Source organism: Mytilus californianus, unplaced genomic scaffold, assembly GCF_021869535.1.
Source record: "Mytilus californianus isolate M0D057914Y unplaced genomic scaffold, xbMytCali1.0.p SCAF_3, whole genome shotgun sequence".
Taxonomy (NCBI): Eukaryota; Metazoa; Mollusca; class Bivalvia; order Mytilida; family Mytilidae; genus Mytilus; species Mytilus californianus.
Genome location: NW_026262679.1, coordinates 111,442,863 through 111,464,413, shown reverse-complemented (window position 1 = coordinate 111,464,413; position 21,551 = coordinate 111,442,863). Strand labels below are relative to the sequence as shown.

Below are 21,551 nucleotides of genomic sequence, written 5' to 3'. Positions count from 1 at the left end.
ATAGTCCTTGTGATATTTTTTTTATAATATGCTATTCTCCAGCTAGCCTTAGCTAGGACTATATGATATAATGAAACATTCAGAACCAAATTGAACAAAGTATACAGAGATATGATTGTGTTAGAGAGATTGCCTTTCGAGGTAGATAGGGATAGTGAAATCAGACATGGGTCCTACTCCTTGTACTGCTATGTCAGTTGACCTGTAGAAGGATTGCATATATGTATAAATTTAGTGAGAGGGAGCAGAGGGAGAGGAGCTTGGTTTGAGACTGTGATCCTACGGCTTGAGACTTTGCTCCTTCACGAACAGGTGAAAAATATAAATAAAAAAATTTACATGGAATACATTGTAAATACATTATCTATATTCTATGTACACTCTAAGTCAGCCGGACCTGAAAAATATTTCGAGATACCCGTAGTTCGACTCAAACGAAAACCGGAAGTTTGACAGACCAAGGGACACCACTCTTGTTTAGCATGGTAAGGCTAAAATAAATCTGGATGAATATGGGAAGGTGATCGATATTCTGGTCTCAGATCGAAGTATTTGTAAGTTATGGTCTTTAATTGTTTTCACTTGTTTATGTCTTTGGACAGTCACAATTTTTCTCTGTGGCTTTTAGCCCTGAGAGTAATTATCAATCGATCTCAGCATTATTTAAGTCATTTAAAGTTGACTAAATTGTTCATTCCCGTATACAACAGATTTTAGAAATTCAGATATCTTTTTATTTACTTTTATCTCAATCTTTCTTTGCAAGAGAAAATACAAAAAGATTAAAGACGCCGATTGAGTAGTTTTTGTGTGATCACCATCAGAAGTCTTAATTAATCCCCACTTTATGCACACCCAAGCTCATTAGTGTTAATCACTATTAATTGATTTTAAAACATTTTGAATAAGTTTTCATAAATTTTAACAGTGTATCACTAATTATTTATCGTGGTGATAAGAAATAATCTAAGGTAAACTCTCTTGAAAAAAGCATGTCATAGATCAATTCATTGGTCAGAGACCGGAAATTTAATTACACGTGTATTGTCAGATTAACTCTTCAATCAATTCAAATCCCCGAGGTCATATTTTGACATATGTGTATTAGTTCGAGATAAATAATGAATTTTGAATGCTTTTGTCAACCTTGGGGCTGTAAATTTAGTTCGACTCATCAGGAGTCGAAATACATATATTTATATGGAACAAAGTCCTGGACCACGAGAAAACTTCGACTCAATCGAAATTTCGAGTCAAGCAAGTTCGAGACAACGAGAGTTAACTGTATATCTTTTTGTCCCCTGTGTAACGCATTTCATGAGGGGGGGGGATGTACATAAAAATACCGGGCGTCAGTCCTTCCATCCTGTCTTGTTAGCACTCTTACAGGTACAATTCTTTCCAGATTTTTGAAAAACTTATATTATAGGTTGATATCAGAAATGCCTCAGACAAGTTCGAAAATCAGTGCTGATTAATTATTTTTTAAAAGAGTTATGCCCCTTGGAAATATTAATTTTATGGAAAATTTCCTTGTTAGAACTCTCATGTGTACAATTCTTGCCAGATTTTTATGAAACTTATATCATAGGTTTATATCAGCAATGCCTTGGACAATTTCGATAATCAGTGCCGATCAATTATTTTTAAAAGAGTTATTTCCCTTGGAAATATTTATTTTATGGAAAATTACATTGTTAGCGCTCTCATGCGTACAATTTTTGCCAAATTTTAATCAAAGGTTTATATAAGCAATGTTTTGGACAAGTACGAATATCAGTGCCGATCAAATATTTTAAAAATAGTTATATCCCTTGGAAATATTAATTATGTTGGAAATTGCATTGTATTTGCTCTCAAGCCTTCATTTCTCTAAGATATTTGTAAAAAGTTTTAAAGAACCAAAAAAATTTTTTTTAGTTATTGCCCTTGGATAGATAAAATATGTGCAACGCAGGGAAATTGGAACTCTGTTCTTTTATTATTTAAGTCATATGAAACAAGGCTGACAAAATAATTAAGGTACTCTTAGGATTTGTAGATATTCCTGGGTTAGATAACAACTGGTAGTTTGGAAAAATCATGATCAATTCTTCCTCTCAATGAAAAATGCCTTGACTGGGCATACAGGAGTAAATCAGAACTGTGTAATGTCATATGATCTGTATATTTCTATTATAGCAGTTATTTTTATTACCTTCCTACATTTTAAAAAATTTTAGTCATCACAAAACCTGAATTTACCCCATATTTCAACAATGTATGTAGTATTTATCTAGTTGAAATGATGTTCAGGATATGGGGTAAACAACACTAGGTAAGCAACCCATCACATATAAGGTCAACATATAACCTTCAATGATAAAAAGGTGTCCACGCTTTTTAACAAGCTGGTTATCAAATCACCAGCATACTTAACAAGTTTTAACATATTTTAGTTCATATAAATGATAAAAGATGTAGGTATATATCACATGGTATACGTCAACGAGATAGATACCCAAGATATCAACGAGATAGATACCCAAGAACACAAATAATAAAAAGACATCTTTGTTTGATTTCCTCTAAAATGAAATACCCAAGATATTAGTATATGAAGTAAAGGTACAAAATTTTATACGTGAACATTTATTTACTTAAGGTTGGAAAAATAGTTGCCAAATCTGCAGCTGAGTCTAACTTGAAGAGAGTGTCCCTGGAATTAGGAGGAAAGAGTCCAAATATCATACTCTCTGATGTTAATAGTATGTAATTAAAAATATATTGTTGATACACAGCTCTTTAGAACATATATATAAGTGACAAGTATGATAAAATGGAAAAAGAAAGCAGATTATTTTATTGCAGGACAGAATTAGATGCATCTAAACGAGACTGACTTTGGAGCTATAGTATCACAGAAACTAGAAACAGTACTAGAAACTAACAAAAAATAATGTTCGTGTGGAAATTTGCTATAAACAACATCATTTTTTTTTCAGAAAATATCAACTCTTGATTCCAAAGTAAAACTCTATCAATTTAAAAATGTATTGAAATTTTATAATTGGGGTTATATTAAAATAATGTGATAACCTTGTCTGTCTATCCATTGGTTCATCTGACAATAATTTCTGTCACACCTTTATTCAAGGATCTGTCGGAAACCATTCTTTTGTTCAGTACTTTGAATTATGATCGTGGTTATATTTAGCACAACGACACAACTTATTGTTGGGTACACTTTGCACAACAACACATGCAACTTATTGTTGGGTATACTTAGCACTACAACACAACTTATTGTAATTACCGGTACTCAAAAAGAGCCAGTTTTGTGGTCAGATTAAAATGCTAAAAGTTGTAAATTTATTTACTAGTTGAGAAAGCTGTTGAGGATGCCCATTTTGCCTTGTTTTTCAACATGGGTCAGTGTTGCTGTGCAGGAACTAGAGTGTACGTAGAAGAAAAGATATATGATGAATTTGTAGAACGTAGTACAGAGAGAGCAAAGAAAAGGACTGTTGGGGATCCATACTTAAAATCAACTGAACAAGGACCACAGGTTTGTCCAAGGAGGGTCTTAGCTAATTATTTAGATCACTAAGTAGTAACTTACAATACACAAATTCTAGAGTTTCAATGTTTTATGAAAAGCAAAAAGAAATAGCAGTCACGATTTGATTTAATACCTTATCCTTAGGTAAATTGTAATAAATTAAGATATTAATATACATATGAAACATTAAAAAATCAGAAAACAGAACTGGTAGTAAGGTACTTATACAATGACTTGACCTTGTATAAATATTTCTATTAACAGATTGACCAGGATCAGTTTAACACTGTACTGAAGTATATTGATATTGGTAAGAAAGAGGGAGCAAAGTTGACAACAGGTGGAGCTAGTATCGGGGACAAGGGATACTTCATACAACCCACAGTTTTTGCTGATGTCAAAGATGATATGGCTATTGCTAATGAAGAGGTATGATTTATGTTATGAAAAAAAACCCAACCATATTAAATAATTATTGTTTCTTACTTCATGCTACATGTGTGTATATGATGTATAATAGGCATTGTTTTGAGTAAGCTACAAAGCTTGAGGTTTGAATGACCCAACCCTGATCTTCCCACCATTGTTGATTTTGACAACAACTAGTTTGGGATGTCATGCTTTAAAGGGACACCTATCTAATTTTGTATGAAGATTACTTGAATGTCCAATCCCTCCCAAAACAATATAGTGAGTTGAACATTCTTTAGATCCAATCCATCCCAAAACAATATAGTGAGGTGAACATTCTTTAGATCCAATCCATCCCAAAACAATATAGTGAGGTGAACATTCTTTAGATCCTATCCATCCCAAAACAATATAGTGAGGTGAACATTCTTTAGATCCTATCCATCCCAACATAATATAGTGAGGTGAATATTCTTTAGATCCTATCCCTCCCAAAACAATATAGTGAGGTGAACATTCTTTAGATCCTATCCATCCCAAAACAATATAGTGAGGTGAACATTCTTTAGATCCTATCCATCCCAACATAATATAGTGAGGTGAATATTCTTTAGATCCTATCCCTCCCAAAACAATATAGTGAAGTGAACATTCTTTAGATCCTATCCCTCCAAAAACAATATAGTGAAGTGAACATTCTTTAGATCCTATCCATCCCAACATAATATAGTGAGGTGAATATTCTTTAGATCCTATCCCTCCCAAAACAATATAGTGAGGTGAACATTCTTTAGATCCTATCCATCCCAAAACAATATAGTGAGGTGAACATTCTTTAGATCCTATCCATCCCAAAACAATATAGTGAGGTGAACATTCTTTAGATCCTATCCATCCCAAAACAATATAGTGAGGTGAACATTCTTTAGATCCTATCCCTCCAAAAACAATATAGTGAAGTGAACATTCTTTAGATCCTATCCATCCCAACATAATATAGTGAGGTGAACATTCTTTAGATCCTATCCCTCCCAAAACAATATAGTGAGGTGAACATTCTTTAGATCCTATCCATCCCAACATAATATAGTGAGGTGAACATTCTTTAGATCCTATCCCTCCCAAAACATTATAGTGAGGTGAACATTCTTTAGATCCTATCCCTCCCAAAACAATATAGTGAGGTGAACATTCTTTAGATCCTATCCATCCCAAAACAATATAGTGAGGTGAACATTCTTTAGATCCTATCCCTCCCAAAACAATATAGTGAAGTGAACATTCTTTAGATCCTATCCATCCCAAAACAATATAGTGAGGTGAACATTCTTTAGATCCTATCCATCCCAAAACAATATAGTGAGGTGAACATTCTTTAGATCCTATCCCTCCCAAAACATTATAGTGAGGTGAACATTCTTTAGATCCTATCCCTCCCAAAACATTATAGTGAGGTGAACATTCTTTAGATCCTATCCCTCCAAAAACATTATAGTGAGGTGAACATTCTTTAGATCCTATCCCTCCAAAAACAATATAGTGAGGTGAACATTCTTTAGATCCTATCCCTCATATATCATGCAATTTATTAATAATATATACTCAGATATTCATGAACAAATTGATGTGTATGTATATAACCATTAAAACTATTTTTATAAAAAAGTGGTGCAAGGTGTAAGAATCTGTCTGTTCTTAAAAAAAAATAGGTTCAACTAAAAGTGTACAACCTTTACCTTGCAGTGCTCATCAGCACTTTGATGTATAGTACTAATGTGTTGTTTAAATAAAGACTTTTGCCTACTAGTGGTAATACATTCCAATTCAATAATATTTTGGTCTACAGTACCTTTAAATTACATTCTTATTTGACTAATTGTGATTAAATATTGCACTTATTTTAAGTTGGTGTGGTACAGATGTTTAATATTTAAGTCTAATTTTCTTTATCTAGTTGGTGCTGAATAATAAAAGTTATGTGAATTGTAAATTAATCAGAATGTAATTGTTAAGAAAAAAATAATAGATTCTTGTAAATGTAGAAACGTTATGGAAGTCTTGACAAATGAAAAAGAAAGACAATAGTCTTGCACATTATTTTGATCACTGTGTAGTAATGCTTAATAATGTGATTATTGTATATGGTATTTTTATAGATCTTTGGTCCAGTGATGCCAATTATGAAGTTTAAGAATATTGAAGAGCTGATAGAGAGAGCAAATACTAACAGTTATGGTTTGGCAGCAGCTGTTCACACCAAAGACTTGGATAAAGCTAATTACCTCATCAACAGTCTCCGAGCTGGAACTGTATGGTAAGTCTATTGGTAACCATATACCAATTAATCATAAATAAAGCTAATTACCTCATCAACAATCTCTGAGCTGGAACTGTCTGGTAAGTCTATTGGCAACTATATGCCAATCAAACATAGATAAAGCTGATTACCTTATCAACAGGCTCAGAGCTGGAACTGTCTGGTAAGTCTATTGGTAGCCATATGCCAATCAAACATAGATAAAGCTAATTACCTTATCAACAGTCTCCGAGCTGGAACTGTCTGGTAAGTCTATTAGCAACTATATGCCAATTATACATAGATAAAGCTTATTACCTCATCAACAGTGTCTGAGCTGGAACTGTCTGGTAAGTCTATTGGCACTTATATGCCAATTAAACATAGATAAAGCTAATTACCTTATCAACAGTCTCTGACCAGTAACTGGGTGGTGAATCTATTGGTAACCATATGCCAGTAGACTATTTTCATATTACCGACTTTTACTCCGGAGTTTATATTTTTTCGACAGGTTACCTTCTCTGTGGTAGGAAATCTTGGTACTTGGTCAAGTAAGATCAACTTGAAGAAGTAAAATCAAGCTTACAATCTGTACAATTTGTGGGGGAAATTAACTGTTCTATGTTTTCTATACATGACAAAATCATCAGAAAACAGTAAACTTGCCCCCCAAATTGCACCGATTATATGTTTGATTTTACTTCTTTTGGTTGCTCTTACCTGACTGAGTACCAGGATGTCCTACCACAGAGTAGGTAACCTGTCGAAAAAATTTAAAACCTGGAGTCAAAAGTTGGTAATACGAACATTGGCGTAGCTTACGCCTCGATAAAAAAATATGAAAAAAAATAAAAATAAAAACTTTTCTTTATAATTTTTAAACGTTTTTCATAAAATGTAGCAGACTCGCTACTAAACGCTAAGGCCTACTTCGATTCGTCCAACTCGGGTTAGTAGAGTCTGTCAAGGTTTACTAGACTGACAATTGAACCCCCCGAGTTTGACCTTTTGAACATACTCGAGTTAACTCGACATCAACCTTGGGTTTGGGCAGGTTTAGTATAGTTTTAAAATGGCGTCAAGCAGCTCCAGCAAAGAAAAGTATGATACAAATAACTAAAATTTTACAAAATACAGCCAGAGAAAGGGGCTGTTAGTGAAATTATATATTTTTGCAACTCAGATGTCTTGTTATGAACTTTGAGGCTTTTACTGAAATTACAAATTTTCTGAAATATTTTTTACTAAGATCACAACACTGCTTAAAAAACTGACTATATTGAAATTACAATTGGATTGAAATACAGATCTTGTGTCAATGCTTTGGTTACAAAGATCTGACAACACTCCATTCTATTTTATGTTCTGGTAATAATTACATCTGCCAATGAAATTCCTGCATCAAATTTTTGAAAGTGTTTATCACTAGAACAAAACCAGAGGATCTGGAAATATCTTTAACGCAGAAAGAAAAACAGATCACTGTTAGATCCTTTGAAAGAGAAGCATGGACACGGGATCTGTATTTGAATCTGACTGTGTAAAATAACGATTGTATACAGGGTAAATTAATTTTTTCTGACTTTACTTTTGTCAATAGGGTGAACTGTTATGATGTGTTTGATGCTGCAGCACCATTTGGTGGATATAAGATGTCAGGACAAGGCAGAGAGTTGGGAGAATATGGACTGCACGCATATACAGAAGTTAAAAATGTAAGTATAAAAAATTTTAAAAGCATTTTGATATTGATTCTTTTTTAGGGCCAAGTGAGCTTTTCTCATCACTTGGCGTCCGTCGTCCGTCGTCCGTCGTCCGTCGTCGTTAGCTTTTACAAAAATCTTCTCCTCTTAAACTACTTGGCCAAATTAAACCAAACTTGGCCACAATCATCATTGGGGTATCTAGTTTAAAAAATGTGTCCGGTGACCCGGCCAACCAACCAAGATGGCCGCCATGGCTAAAAATAGAACATAGGGGTAAAATGTAGATTTTGGCTTATATCTCTGAAACCAAAGCATTTAGAGCAAATCTGACGTGGGTAAAATTGTTTATCAGGTCAAGATCTATCTGCCTTGAAATTTTCAGATGAATCTGACAACCCGTTGTTGGGTTGCTCCCCCTGAATTGGTCATTTTAAGGAAATTTTGCCGTTTTTTGTTATTATCTTGAATATTATTATAGATAGAGATAAACTGTACACAGCAATAATGTTCAGCAAAGTAAGATCTACAAATAAGTCAACTTGACCAAAATGGTCAGTTGACCCCTTAAGGAGTTATTGCCCTTTATAGTCAATTTTTAACCATTTTTCGTAAATTTTTGTAATCTTTTACAAAAATCTTCTCCTCTGAAACTACTAAGACAAATTTAACCAAACTTGTCCACAATCATCATTAGGGTATCTTGTTTAAAGAATGTGTGCGATGACCCCGCCCACGAAACAAGATGGCCGACATGGCAAAAAAATAGTACATAGGGAAAAAGGCAGTTTTTGGCTCATATCTCTGAAACCAAAGCCTTTAGAGCAAATCTGACAAGGATAAAATTGTTCATTAGTTCAAGATCTATCTGCCCTGAAATTTTCAGACCAATCAGGCAACACGTTGTTGGGTTACTGCCCCTGAATTGGTAATTTTAAGAAAATTTTGCAGCTTTTGGTTATTATCTTGAATATTATTATAGAGATAAACTGTAAACAGCAATAATGTACAGCAAAGTAAGATCTACAAATATGTCAACTTGACCAAAATTATCAATTGACCCCTTAAGGAGTTATTGCCCTTTATAGTCAATTTTTTACAATTTTCATAAATTTTATTAATTTTTGTAAATTTTTACAAAATATTTTCCACTGTAACTACTGGGCCAAGTTCATAGAGATAGTTGTAAGCAGCAAGAATGTTCAGTAAAGTAAGATCTACAAACACATAACCATCACCAAAACACAATTTTGTCATGAATCCATCTGTGTCCTTTGTTTAATATGCACATAGACCAAGGTGAGCGACACAGGCTCTTTAGAGCCTCTAGTTTCATTTGGCGTTAATTTGGAGGCAGCAGAAAGAAAAAAATAGTTTAATTAGTCCTAAAGTAAGAAAAATATTGATATATGTATATGAAACAGTGTTTATCTTGCAATGCAAACATCATTATTGTCCCCAGCTTGACGCATGGCTGGGGACATTGAAATACCTGGTGTCCATCTGTCCGTGCTTCTGTCCATCTGGTCTTGAAAGCTCTCTCAAGCGTACAATTCTTGACGGATTTTTTTTTGAAATTTATATCGGTGGTTTACATCAGCAATGTTTCTTACAAATTTGAAAGTCAATGTCGATCAGCTATTTTTAAAAGAGTTTTGCCCCTTGGAAATATTAATTATATGGAAAATTGCATAGTAAGAGTCATTCTCTGTAAGAATTTAAGTATTCAAAGAAAATGAGATGTAAACTCCAGGATTTCCTTTATTTTCATATCAGGGGTTTGTTATGGTGCACTGACAACAAAAATAATATTCATTCCGAAAGTTGAAGCGTTGTTTGCTATGGAAGCAAATAACTATGAATATGCTTGTAAAGTCCTCATTAATGCACAGTGTACAATTTGTGGCAGATTCTTATTAGATTTATATCAAAGGTTTATATTAGCTATATCTCAGAGATGTTTGAAGAGTTATGCCCCTTTGAAATATTATTTATTTAAAAAATTGCGTTGTATGTGCTTTTAAGGCTATATTTCTTCGAGGTTTGTTATAAAATTGACATCAAAGGTTTATAAGAGCAATGTCTGGGACATGTTTGAAAATCAGTGCTGATTAATTATTTTTAAAAGAGTTATACCCTTGAAAATATTAATTAGATAGAAAATTGCATTGTAATCACTCTCAAGCCTACATTTCTTCCATGGATTGGTATGAAAGTCATATCAAAGGTTTATATCAGCAAGTTAGGAAATCAGTGTGGATCAACTATTTTTAAGAGTTATGCCCCTTGATGATTTTAATTATATGAAAAATTGCATTGTATGTGCTCTAACATAGATAATTACATTTCTCTAAGATATTTATAAAAAAAAATTTTTTAGTTATTGCCCTTGGATTGATAAAATATATGCAACATGGGAGACACCAGAACTCTTCTTTTATTTCATATTTCAGAAAAATTTTGTCTTTGCTAACTTTTACGATGTATACATACCCAAATTGGTTTCCTTTCTCTAACTTTATTTTGCCTCAACCAAATATTATGTAACTTATACACAATGCTTATTACCACAAAATGCAGATCAAGTTTGAATTTGGGTTGTGTCATTTTTACCTTTCTAGAGTTATGCCACTTTACAAATGAAAAAAATTGCTGAATTTTTCGTTTCCATTCATAAACTTAAGTTTGCCGAAACCAAATGTTATGAAACTTATACACAATGGGCATTACCACAAAACTCAGATCAAGTTCGAATTTAGGTGGCGTCACTCTTACTGTTCTTGAGTTATATCCCTTTATAACATGACATGCAAGCGAGGGCATCATCTGTGTCCCATGGACACATTCTCCATTTATAATGCACATATATTACTGTAATAATTTTAATGTTTGAAGACAAAATAGAATACTCCAGTTCTGTCCCCATTAGTGAAAAAAACCTGTCTTTGTACCCTTTTAATTTCAAAATTATTTTTTTTTGAAACCATTAGCATTTTTACCATATCAGCTGACTTGGTATAGGAATAGAGAACTTTCCTGATTCATTGAAACGTTTTAAGCGGTCTATGAAATCCTGATTTGGAAGAGAAAGTGAAAAAAAAACTATTTTCCAGCAACACTTTTTTGATCTGTAAAACAGTAGTTCCTGATTTGGGACACAAAAAACTATAAATCTAAACTGCTTCACAGGGACATTTGTAATCAGTCTGAAACAGAACAATTCCTGACTTGGTACAGGCAATTGAAAAGTTCCATGTGGTAAATAATAGTACACATTTAATTACCTAATTTATGTTTTATTTATAAATTATATTTACAGGTAACCGTTGCACTTACACAGAAGAATTCTTAAAGAAGACATCAGCATGAAGACAAACAATATTACCATTACTATTTAACATGCTGTTTTTATTGCACTCTGAACTTTTGACACTTGATTAGTGTCCTTAATATTAAAGTATTTGTATTATTAATATTTTTAATATTTTCACATACATTTTACGTGTATAATGCAATCTAATACTGTTTTTTAACTATTTATACAATCATGTTGAACTGTGATGAATTTTACATCTTGTTGTTTACAATTTAATTTTGGGACTTTGTTATATTTTATGAAAGTATTATAACCGTCTGATTTCATGGAATGGAATTGAATTGACGATTCACATAGAAGCTATAATATAAGGTTGTATATGTCTTGAGTTAAGAATGACTTTCATAAATGGTTTATTATAACCAAATGAAGAAAGTGCCTTTATATCAATTGTAAATATCAGATATATTGATCCAAATAAAATATATATTTAGAAATTGATTATTGTTTGTAGTTATTGATCTCAAAATGTGAATAAAAACGTGTTGCATGAAACATTGACTCAACAACACAAGCAAAGAATGAAGACAAAATTATTACTCAACTTCCCAAGAACATGAAAAAGCTATATAGCAGTGATTGATCGATTGTTGGTGTTTAACGCCACTTTCAGTACTCTTGGCTATGTCATGGTGGCCAGTTCTTATTGGGCAAGGAAACCTGGGGTATCTAGAGAACTACTGACCTTTAGCACGAAAACTGGCAATCATATTCAATTAAGATTTGAGTCACACACTATATAGTGATGAGAGCATTTTACATATACTTCAGCAAACAAATTAATTTTTAATATAGGGCAAAATGCCCTTTAGTTAAAACAATATTGCTTACATATAAACTCAATTCTAATATTAAGTGCTAAAACATAAAAACAAGAATAAGATATCAAGCAGTCAACTTAAATGATTGACAAGTATGAAAACCATAGGTCAGGCTAATACAGTTTATCGGTCTTTTTTTCACGTCTGCTTTTTTTCACGATTTAATGACAAAATGGGCAGGTTAAATTTTCACTGTGTATAATTTTCGCTAAATGGGAAAATACAGGTGAAAAAATCACTGTATTGTATTGTTAAAGGTGTAAACAGTATAAAATTAATTAACTGACAGATAAATACAAGTCCTACGAACTAAAATGCACAGAATTTGGTGTCCAAATTATGACAACAATCAATAGATCGTCGCTAATTAACATTTTTGAATGTGTAACTGATTGCGGTGTTGTGAAAAGTTATGGCATGTATGATAAGCCAATCTAATTATTAAAAAAACAGAGTTCCTAATTAAATATGTACATCTGGTGATCCGTCGATCGAAACAAAAGACTGATTTTATTTATAATGTAATTAACTTTTAGGATGAAAATGAGCAACATATCAATTTGGTGTATACTTGATAGTTAACAGTATAATGACTATATATATGTATGAAACGCTTACACAACGAAAAATCTTCGAAATTAACAGGGAAATGTAAGCGGGGGTCACTTTTTCGCGTTTCTTTAGCTGCCGCAAACAAAGCGAAAATTAAACTCACACGAAAAAAAACCGATATACAGTAATACACCAGTTTCACATTTAACTGCGCATGTCTAATCTAATTAGACAAACTATGAAATCACGCGATAATTTCCGAGAGTCCATCAACTGGGGGCTAACGGTTGATAAGCAGTGACCATGCAGACTTGGAAAAAAAATCATCTGATTAAATGTTTGCGTTTACATGTCAAAGCAACATGAGCATCATTTGAATCAAAATATAAAAATTATATTGACGAGACAACTTTATTAACAATGACATATTTAAAGATTTTAAAACGGACTACTGCTGTGTTGTTGGTTGCGGTAATATACGATCTGATATGCCGCCTGGCTTTAATTGTACCTTTAATTGTCACAAATTCACGCTGAGGTCGTTCACTTAACGGGAAGAATAAATTAGATAAATAAGCGGGGCTCACTTCATATACATAGTAATAGGTCATAAATTAAGAAGTCAATTAACACCTTAGCCATATTGAATCCTCGTTTTACCTTGTACAATCTCACCAGGTGACAATTGATAAAAACGTGCCCTTATCTATACATGCAGTTACTGATTAAGGGCGACTATTTGATTGATTTATTCAACTTTTGTACACAATTATTTCCTGCATCCTGCAGATTATTCTTTTCCATCGTGCCTGGTCATACTTATTTATTTTTAACTCCTACTAGAATAATAATTTTCTAAACACCCCCCCCCCCTAAAAATCAAATGGTCATCCTTTATACAGATATTTAAAATGTTAACCCTAGTACCTAATTAATACTTATTTATCATGGCCATTACGGACCTTAATGTCACTGGGAATATTTTAATAATTTAGGAGGCATTCAGCAATTTGATCTTTTTTATGGCAAAGCGTGGTAAATATAGGATATTCAATTAATTTTAATGGCATCAGAGACATATAATACAATGTATTATATGTCTCTGATGGCATGAAAAATGATAAAGTTGAAAATATGTAGAAAATTACTCTGGTTGCTGGGACTGAACCTCTGCATAGACCAAGTCGATCATGAACATAGCTTAGAAATTAAAATGGTATTGAATGCATTGTATTATAGTCTGATGTTTGAAATTAAAGATAAACCTGTATTTCTGATACGTATTTTAAAACTGCGTTTATATCTCTCTTCATTATCATGGCCGTTTGAAATATCACTGATGCAGAAATATTTGAAATAAATGTACATTCAAATAAGAGGATGTGGTATGAGTGCCAATGAGACAACTCTCAATCCAAGTCACAATGTATAAGAAGTTAACAATTATAGGTCACAGTACGGTCTTCAACTTGGAGCTGAGGCCCTGTCTACTACATGTCAATTTTTTTCTGTTGGTATTCTGAAAGCATTTTATAAGGGCTATATCTTCCCACATTTTATTTTGATATTCTATCATTCATTTTACCTTCAAATATTCATATAATGATACCTTTAAAATTTTTCTCTGTATAGTCCATACAAAATGTTTCATATTTTTACAGCCTGTAGCTTAAAAACAAAACTCGGTGACCCATCATTGTGTTTTTCATATTTTTAACATATCACAATATATACTACATCTTTGACAAAGGATATAAGGACAAATTCTATCAATTTTGGTTTAGTATACACTTCCATACCACTATTAGTGGAAATTTCGATTATTTAGTAATGCCGCTAACTTGTCCTTGTACCCATAAAATTTCACGTAAAAGTCACCATAATAGTAACCTGGTTTTTTTTTTAAAGAAAATTAAAAGTTCGAGTCTATGATACTAAACCTATGTAGGCCGTTACCCCTTTACATGCATGTCACATGCCGAAGATGCAAAAAAATATTTCAGAAAAACTGCGAATTGATTCTGGAACAGAACTGAAATTAAATGTATTTTCTTTTTATCAAAAAATATTTTCAAGAAAAATCAAACTGATATACTGCAATGTACATAGCGCAGTAGGCAAAAGAAAGCAATTACAAGATTCAATACTTTTTTAAAAACCATTTTACTAATATTAAAACACAACTGTTAGCAACAAGATGACTTATTTTCAGGTTTGAATTGTTTTGTGTCGGGACCTTTTAGAGCTTACTATTCGGTATGGATTTTTTCATTGTCGAGGGCTGTATGGTGATATATAGTTGCTTTCATATGTCATTTGGGTCTGGTGGATAGTTGTCTCGTTTGCAATCATACCACATCTTTTTATTTTAAATTTGGTAATCAAATAAACGATTATTAATATCTTAAAGTTAAATAATCTCAAGCATACACCATGAGAGAGAGATGTGTATTATTAGTTGATTTATTATTGTGTTGCTAAATATCAGAGTCAATTTGATGTAGCCCCCTGTCACGTATGATATCGTTAATTATCGCGGGATTTAAACTCAAACGCGCATAGGATTTCGAGATCAGCGTTGATAAGTCGCTTATGTGAAACTGGTCTATTGTCTTGAGTTATTAAAAGTTGTGGAGAACTTTAACTGACACTACAGAAAATCTGACATAATGAAAACTACTTTTCAATAATGTGTTGATTTTTGTTTGATTGTGTTTAACACTATTTTCAGCAACCTTAGCTCTATCATGGCAACCAGTTTCTAATGGTGGTGATGTGCCTTGTATGATTGCCAATGAGATGACTATCCACCAGAAACAAAATTACATGCATGTAAACAACTAAATGTCATCATAAGGACTTCTACAATGAAAAAAAAACTGGTAACTATAAAAGGACTCAACAGGACAAGGTGCAACACAATTCAATTGAAATAACCATTACCTGATTTATAATGAGGGAAAAACAAATATAACAGAGAGCATTGAATAACAACCACTGAATAACTGGAACATACAAATTGTTGAGTTGGAAACATGATTGCTAGCACTCAACCCGCCCCAAACCTGGGACAGTGGTGTTGCAGCACAACATAAGAACAAACTGTAAAAAATCGTTTAGAAAGGGATTAACTTATCAGATCGACACAAACTACTGAAAGAAGAGTACTTGCAATTACTTAGAATAGTTCGAAGCAAATTACAACTAATAAATAAATCAAGAGTTCCGGGTCTTAAATATCAATACATACACATCCAACAAATTTAATGAAAAGATGTCTTAAACAGTCTCAAAGATTGTTTTACTGTTATTTACAATGAGATTGTCAGGCATATTATATCAGTATTTGTTTTTTATTAGCTCACCGGGGCCCTAAGGGCCCAATGTGAGCTTATGCCATCACTTGGCGTCCGTCGTCGTCCGTCGTCTGTTGTCGTCTGTCGTCGTAAACTATTTCAAAAATCTTCTCCTCTGAAACTACTGGGCCAAATACCTTCAAACTTTAACTAAATGTTCCTTAGGGTATCTAGTTTATAAATTGTATCCGAAGTTTTGATCCATCGACAAACATGGCTGCCATGGCTAAAAATAGAACATAGGGGTCAAATGCAGTTTTTGGCTTATATCTCAAAAACAAAAGCTTTTAGTACGGCGGCTTTGTGAAAAATTGTGCACATCCTGCTACAAGCATGAAATTTGGCATAGACCTTCCTCAACTATTACTCTTTTATATAAGATAGGGAGGCATTTGAAAAAAAATTCTCACTTCCGGTAAAATCCAAAATGGCGGACATCATACTTAAATCAGCCCAATATCGATGGCTAGTATGTGAAAAGGTGTTATCATCAAGCTACTATCATAATATTTGGTACAAACCTTTGTTATGTACTACTTTTGGATAAATTATATAGATTAGATGTCTTCAAAAACCCTATTTCCGGTAAAATCGAACATGGCGGACATTATACTAAAATAAGCTTATTTTTAGGGAGGGTAATTGAAATGTGTTTTAAAGTATTGCTTCTATCATTATATTGTGCAGGAACCTTTCTTTGGTGCTTCTCATGGATACAATTTATAGGACATATGTCTTTAAAACCCCTACTTCCGGTGATATCCAATATGGCGGACATAGAAATATCAAATTTTTCATTTTAATATTAAATTTTTTTCAAAATGTAAAGAAAATGTTTTTTTTTTTGGTGCTGGTCCTTTAACTTTTGACTTTAAGTTATCCTCAAAACCACTAATTCTATTCTGTTGTAAATGTTTAAATACAAAGTTAACACTTCCGGTTAAAAAATATTAAAGATGAGTCCTCAATCCATATCTTCGATGTAGAGTTTTGGATAGATTGATTAAAACAAAATAAAATCACTTAAGTACTAAAACATCTTTTGAATAACTAATTTATGGCCGCAAATACATGTTTATTCACAATCGGAGAGCTGATTTTCAACATTTACAAAGACCGTGATATTGTTTTTACATCCAATGTACAAGCTCCTGATAAGATGGAGAGGCCTCACAAAGAGTTGTCCAAAAGGGTTCACATGGATTATATTTTTCCCTTCGCCATTCATAAGCGTCTGGACTAGTTAGCATTGGAACCAATTCAAAGATTGTTACTCATTCACACCCGCCATGGTATATTGCACGTTTTACATGCTGAAAAAGACTAGACCGAGTCGTGGGAATAGCCACAATAAGTCTTTCCTCTTCCAAAACACATGATTTCTTGCTTCATTAACCCCATCTGATAAATTTGTTCGATCTTACAACAAAACCACGTATCGTTTTATCAATGACATTATCAAATCCATATCTGGTGATGTTGGCTGATCAATCATCATTCTAAATGATAAAGTCACATCTTCAAACGCCATCCATGTAACCAACGCAGTTCCTTTTCCAGCAAACGTGTAATCTCTCAATGCCTAGTGCATTTGAAAGGTCATGGATAGATATATATCTAAAGCTTTTCCCACTTCCAAATGCAAGCCAAAGTTCGTCTGCTCCTATGTCACGGAATAGCAAAACAGCAATGAAACCAACATCAGTATCGACTGTTCGAGTCATGACTCAGTTAAGTCTGTGTTTCACTGCATCAGACACATGCATCTTGATTCTAGTGTCAGCCTCTTCATGTGGACATGGTGCTAAACTTGAAACATCATCATGTGATGGATAACACAGAACATCCGCAGCATTTGTTGCTACAACTACCTTTTACTCAAAATCTATTGAGCAATCTGCTGTGAATGAAAACTAAAAAGTTCTTTCTTATTGTCGTCATCTCTCAGAAAACTTTGCCAATTTTGAGGAATTTGTTTTGACCCTGGATTCGCCTGTGTATTCCTTTTCCCCTAAATGTAGCTCTTGCTTCATGTAGTAGCCTGTAAACTACCGGTATTGTCTATGTACGCATCCGAGACTACATCCACTGTTGTTACAGTTTCAATGTGTTTCATAACGAGTATGCTGATAGAGTATTATGTCCTTACCTTAAAAAATACCTTAAAACTGTTACAGGAGTGGATGAAGTCTTGGATGCGTATGGTAGTTTTAGCAACAAATGCTCAGGATATTCTATCTTATCCACCACGTGAAGTATTTCAAGTTTAGCACCATGTTCGCATTAAGAGGCTGACACTAGAATCATGGTGTCTGATGCAGTGAAACACGAACTCAAACGAATCATGATTCGAACAGTTGTTTCTGATGATGCTGTCATTACTATTTCGCTATTCCGTGATATTGGGGTAGACGAACTATGGATTGTGTTTGGGAGGGCAAAAAGCTTTGAATAAACATCTATCAATGACCTTTCAAATGCACTAGGCAATGAGTGATCACACAGACTTATTGTGATCCATGCCTTAACCGGTTGTGATACGGTTCTATGTTCGCTTGAAAAGGAAAAAAGACTGCGTGGGAGACATCGATGGCATTTGAAGATGTGACTTTAACATAAGGAATGATGATTGATCAGCCTAAATCACCGGGGTTCAACTGTAAGATCGCACAAACTTATCAGATGGGGTTAACATGGTTAACGAAGCAAGAAAATAACTATTTGCGCAAAAGGGAAGGCTAATTGAGGCTATTCCCTCAACTTGGTCTAGTCTTTTCCAGCATGTTAAACGTGCAATATACTAAGGCAGGTGTTAAGGGGGACGAACTTGGAATTGGCTCTTATGCTACCCAGTTCAGGCGCTAATGGATGGCGAAGGGACAAAGAGGATCACTTTAAAAAAAACTCTTTCTGAGGCCTCATCATTTTGTCAGAAGCTTGTACATTGTGGATATAAGAAAGGATGCCGTGGTCGTTGTTAATGTAGAAAATCTGGTCTCCCGTGCACTGCTTTGTGTGCATAAGGTGGTGACTGTGAATAAACATGTATTTTGGGCCAAATAGTAGTAATTTTAAAAATGTTTTAGTACTTTTATTAGTGTAAATATATTAAAGTAAAAATTTGATATTTCTATGTTTTAGTACTTTTATTAGTGTAAATATATTAAAGTAAAAATTTGATATTTCTATGTCCGCCATTTTGGATATTACCGGAAGTAAGGGTTTTAAAGACATATGTCTTATACATTGTATCTATGAGAAGCACCAAAGAAAGGTTCCTATACAATGTAATGATAGTAGCAATACGTTAAAACACATTTCAATTACCCTCCCTAAAAATAAGCTTATTTTAGTACAATGTCCGCCATGTTCGATTTTACCGGAAGTAGGGTTTTTGAAGACATCTAATCTATATAATTTATCCAAAAGTAATACATAACAAAGGTTTGTACCAAATATTATGATAATAACACCTTTTCACATACTAGCCATCGATATTGGGCTGATTTAGGTATGATGTCCGCCATTTTGGATCTTACCGGAAGTGAGACATTTTTTTCAAATGCCTCCCTATCTGAAATAAAAGAGTAATAGTTGAGGAAGGTCTATGCCAAATTTCATGCTTGTAGCAGGATGTGCACAATTCGTCTGAAATAATCTTGTAGCCGCTGCACTATTTTAGAGCAAATCTGACATGGGGTAAATTTGTTCAATTGGTCAAGATCTATCAGCTCTGAAATTTTCAGACGAATCGAACAACCCATTGTTGGGTTGCTGCCACCGAATTGGTAGTTTTAACAAAATTTTGCAGTTTTTTGCTATTATTTTGAATATTATTATAGATATATATAAACTGTAAGCAGCAATAATGTTCAGCAAAGTAAGATCTACAAAAAAGTTAATATGACCAAAATTGTCAATTGACCCCTTAAGGAGTTATTGCCCTTTAAAGACAATTTTACACAATTTGTTCATCAAGTTTGCTAACATTTAAAAATCTTCTCCTCTGAAATACAGGTGAGCGATTCAGGCTCTTGAGAGCCTCTTGCTACTTTGTGTTGGTTTATAGTGTTGTTTTATTACTTTGTATTGGTTTGTTACTTTGTGTTGGTTTGTTACTTTGTATTGGTTTGTTACTTTGTGTTGGTTTATTACTTTGTGCTGGTTTATTACTTTGTATTGGTTTATTACTTTGTATTGGTTTATTACTTTGTGTTGGTTTATTACTTTGTGCTGGTTTATTACTTTGTATTGGTTTATTACTTTGTATTGGTTTATTACTTTGTGTTGGTTTATTACTTTGTGTTGGTTTATTACTTTGTATTGGTTTATTACTTTGTATTGGTTTATTACTTTGTGTTGGTTTATTACTTTGTGCTGGTTTATTACTTTGTATTGGTTTATTACTTTGTATTGGTTTATTACTTTGTGTTGGTTTATTACTTTGTGCTGGTTTATTACTTTGTATTGGTTTATTACTTTGTATTGGTTTATTACTTTGTATTGGTTTATTATTTTGCTGGACATAGTTTGTAGTTTGTTAATATTTCAGATTTACAAATGTAGCATTATCAACATCTAGCCCAGAATTCTGCAAAAATCAATGGTAAGAGCCAAAAAATCTTTAAAGTTTGAGCTTTTGGTCCATGTGTAAAGCCTCTCTGTGACTTAGAGATGAAGAACAACAATAAAATGTACTGTTTCTTTGCTATGGGTTTTGTCAAGTGTTTGTCCTGATTCATGATTTACCATGTCTTTTCCTAACACTTTTTTTTACAGCCTTCCCCTATTTTTGTCATTTTAGAGGCTGATAACTCATGAAAGGTCACTGCAATCAATATTTGGATTAGGATTTCTGATCTAAATTAGAGTTCACACCAAAGACCCCACTTTTCATTAAACATTATTTTGCTGGTTAGGATTGGCATTGTAAAAGAGAATACTGTGTGATTTAATATCTCTCTTATCTATCATTAGTCTGAAGAGGCTTTGCAATGAAATACTTTTTTTTTAGACTTGAATGTGACAATGTCAAATTGTATGATAAATCAAAGGACTTTAGTCACTGACATTGCTTGGTTATTTGTGTTATTGGGTTGCTGTCTCATTGTCTTTTTCCCACATCACATTTTATTCATATTGTATGATTTTCAATGATAAGACTTTCTTAGAGTACATCAATGATTTCCAAGTGATAATGTTGATAAGAACAAATCCTTCAGCCAAAAACTAGTGACTATCAATCAAGGTTTGCCTTTCAAGAGTTATGCCTCTTTATGTTTTGAATTAACTCTTTAAGGATAAGTGTTCAAAATTGTATCTTTCTTTAATATTTTGATCAACGGATTGTAAAAAAGGAATGAAATTTTCTACTTGACTTTCCAGTCATGTCAAATATATTGTGAAATATAGGAAGCATCTTTTGGCTGTAGTAACATTTTATTTGTTATGTCTGACAGAAGTATATTCATAATAATTCTTGACTTCCAACA

At 33.2% G+C, this 21,551-nt stretch overlaps 1 protein-coding gene across 2 annotated transcripts in view; it reads left to right on the top strand.

Annotated features, from left to right (window-relative positions):
* The window catches only part of LOC127735829 (aldehyde dehydrogenase, mitochondrial-like), a 36,073-nt gene extending 24,302 nt beyond the window's left edge, over positions 1-11,771 (top strand). For both annotated transcript variants that reach the window (XM_052246214.1, XM_052246216.1), the window contains 6 exons: positions 2,645-2,747; positions 3,363-3,547; positions 3,806-3,970; positions 6,109-6,266; positions 7,852-7,966; positions 11,274-11,771. In XM_052246214.1, the coding sequence (XP_052102174.1) occupies positions 2,645-2,747; positions 3,363-3,547; positions 3,806-3,970; positions 6,109-6,266; positions 7,852-7,966; positions 11,274-11,306 (759 nt within the window). In that variant the 3' untranslated portion in view covers positions 11,307-11,771. The remainder of the gene's footprint in view (positions 1-2,644; positions 2,748-3,362; positions 3,548-3,805; positions 3,971-6,108; positions 6,267-7,851; positions 7,967-11,273) is intronic.
* Positions 11,772-21,551: the final 9,780 nt, after the last annotated feature.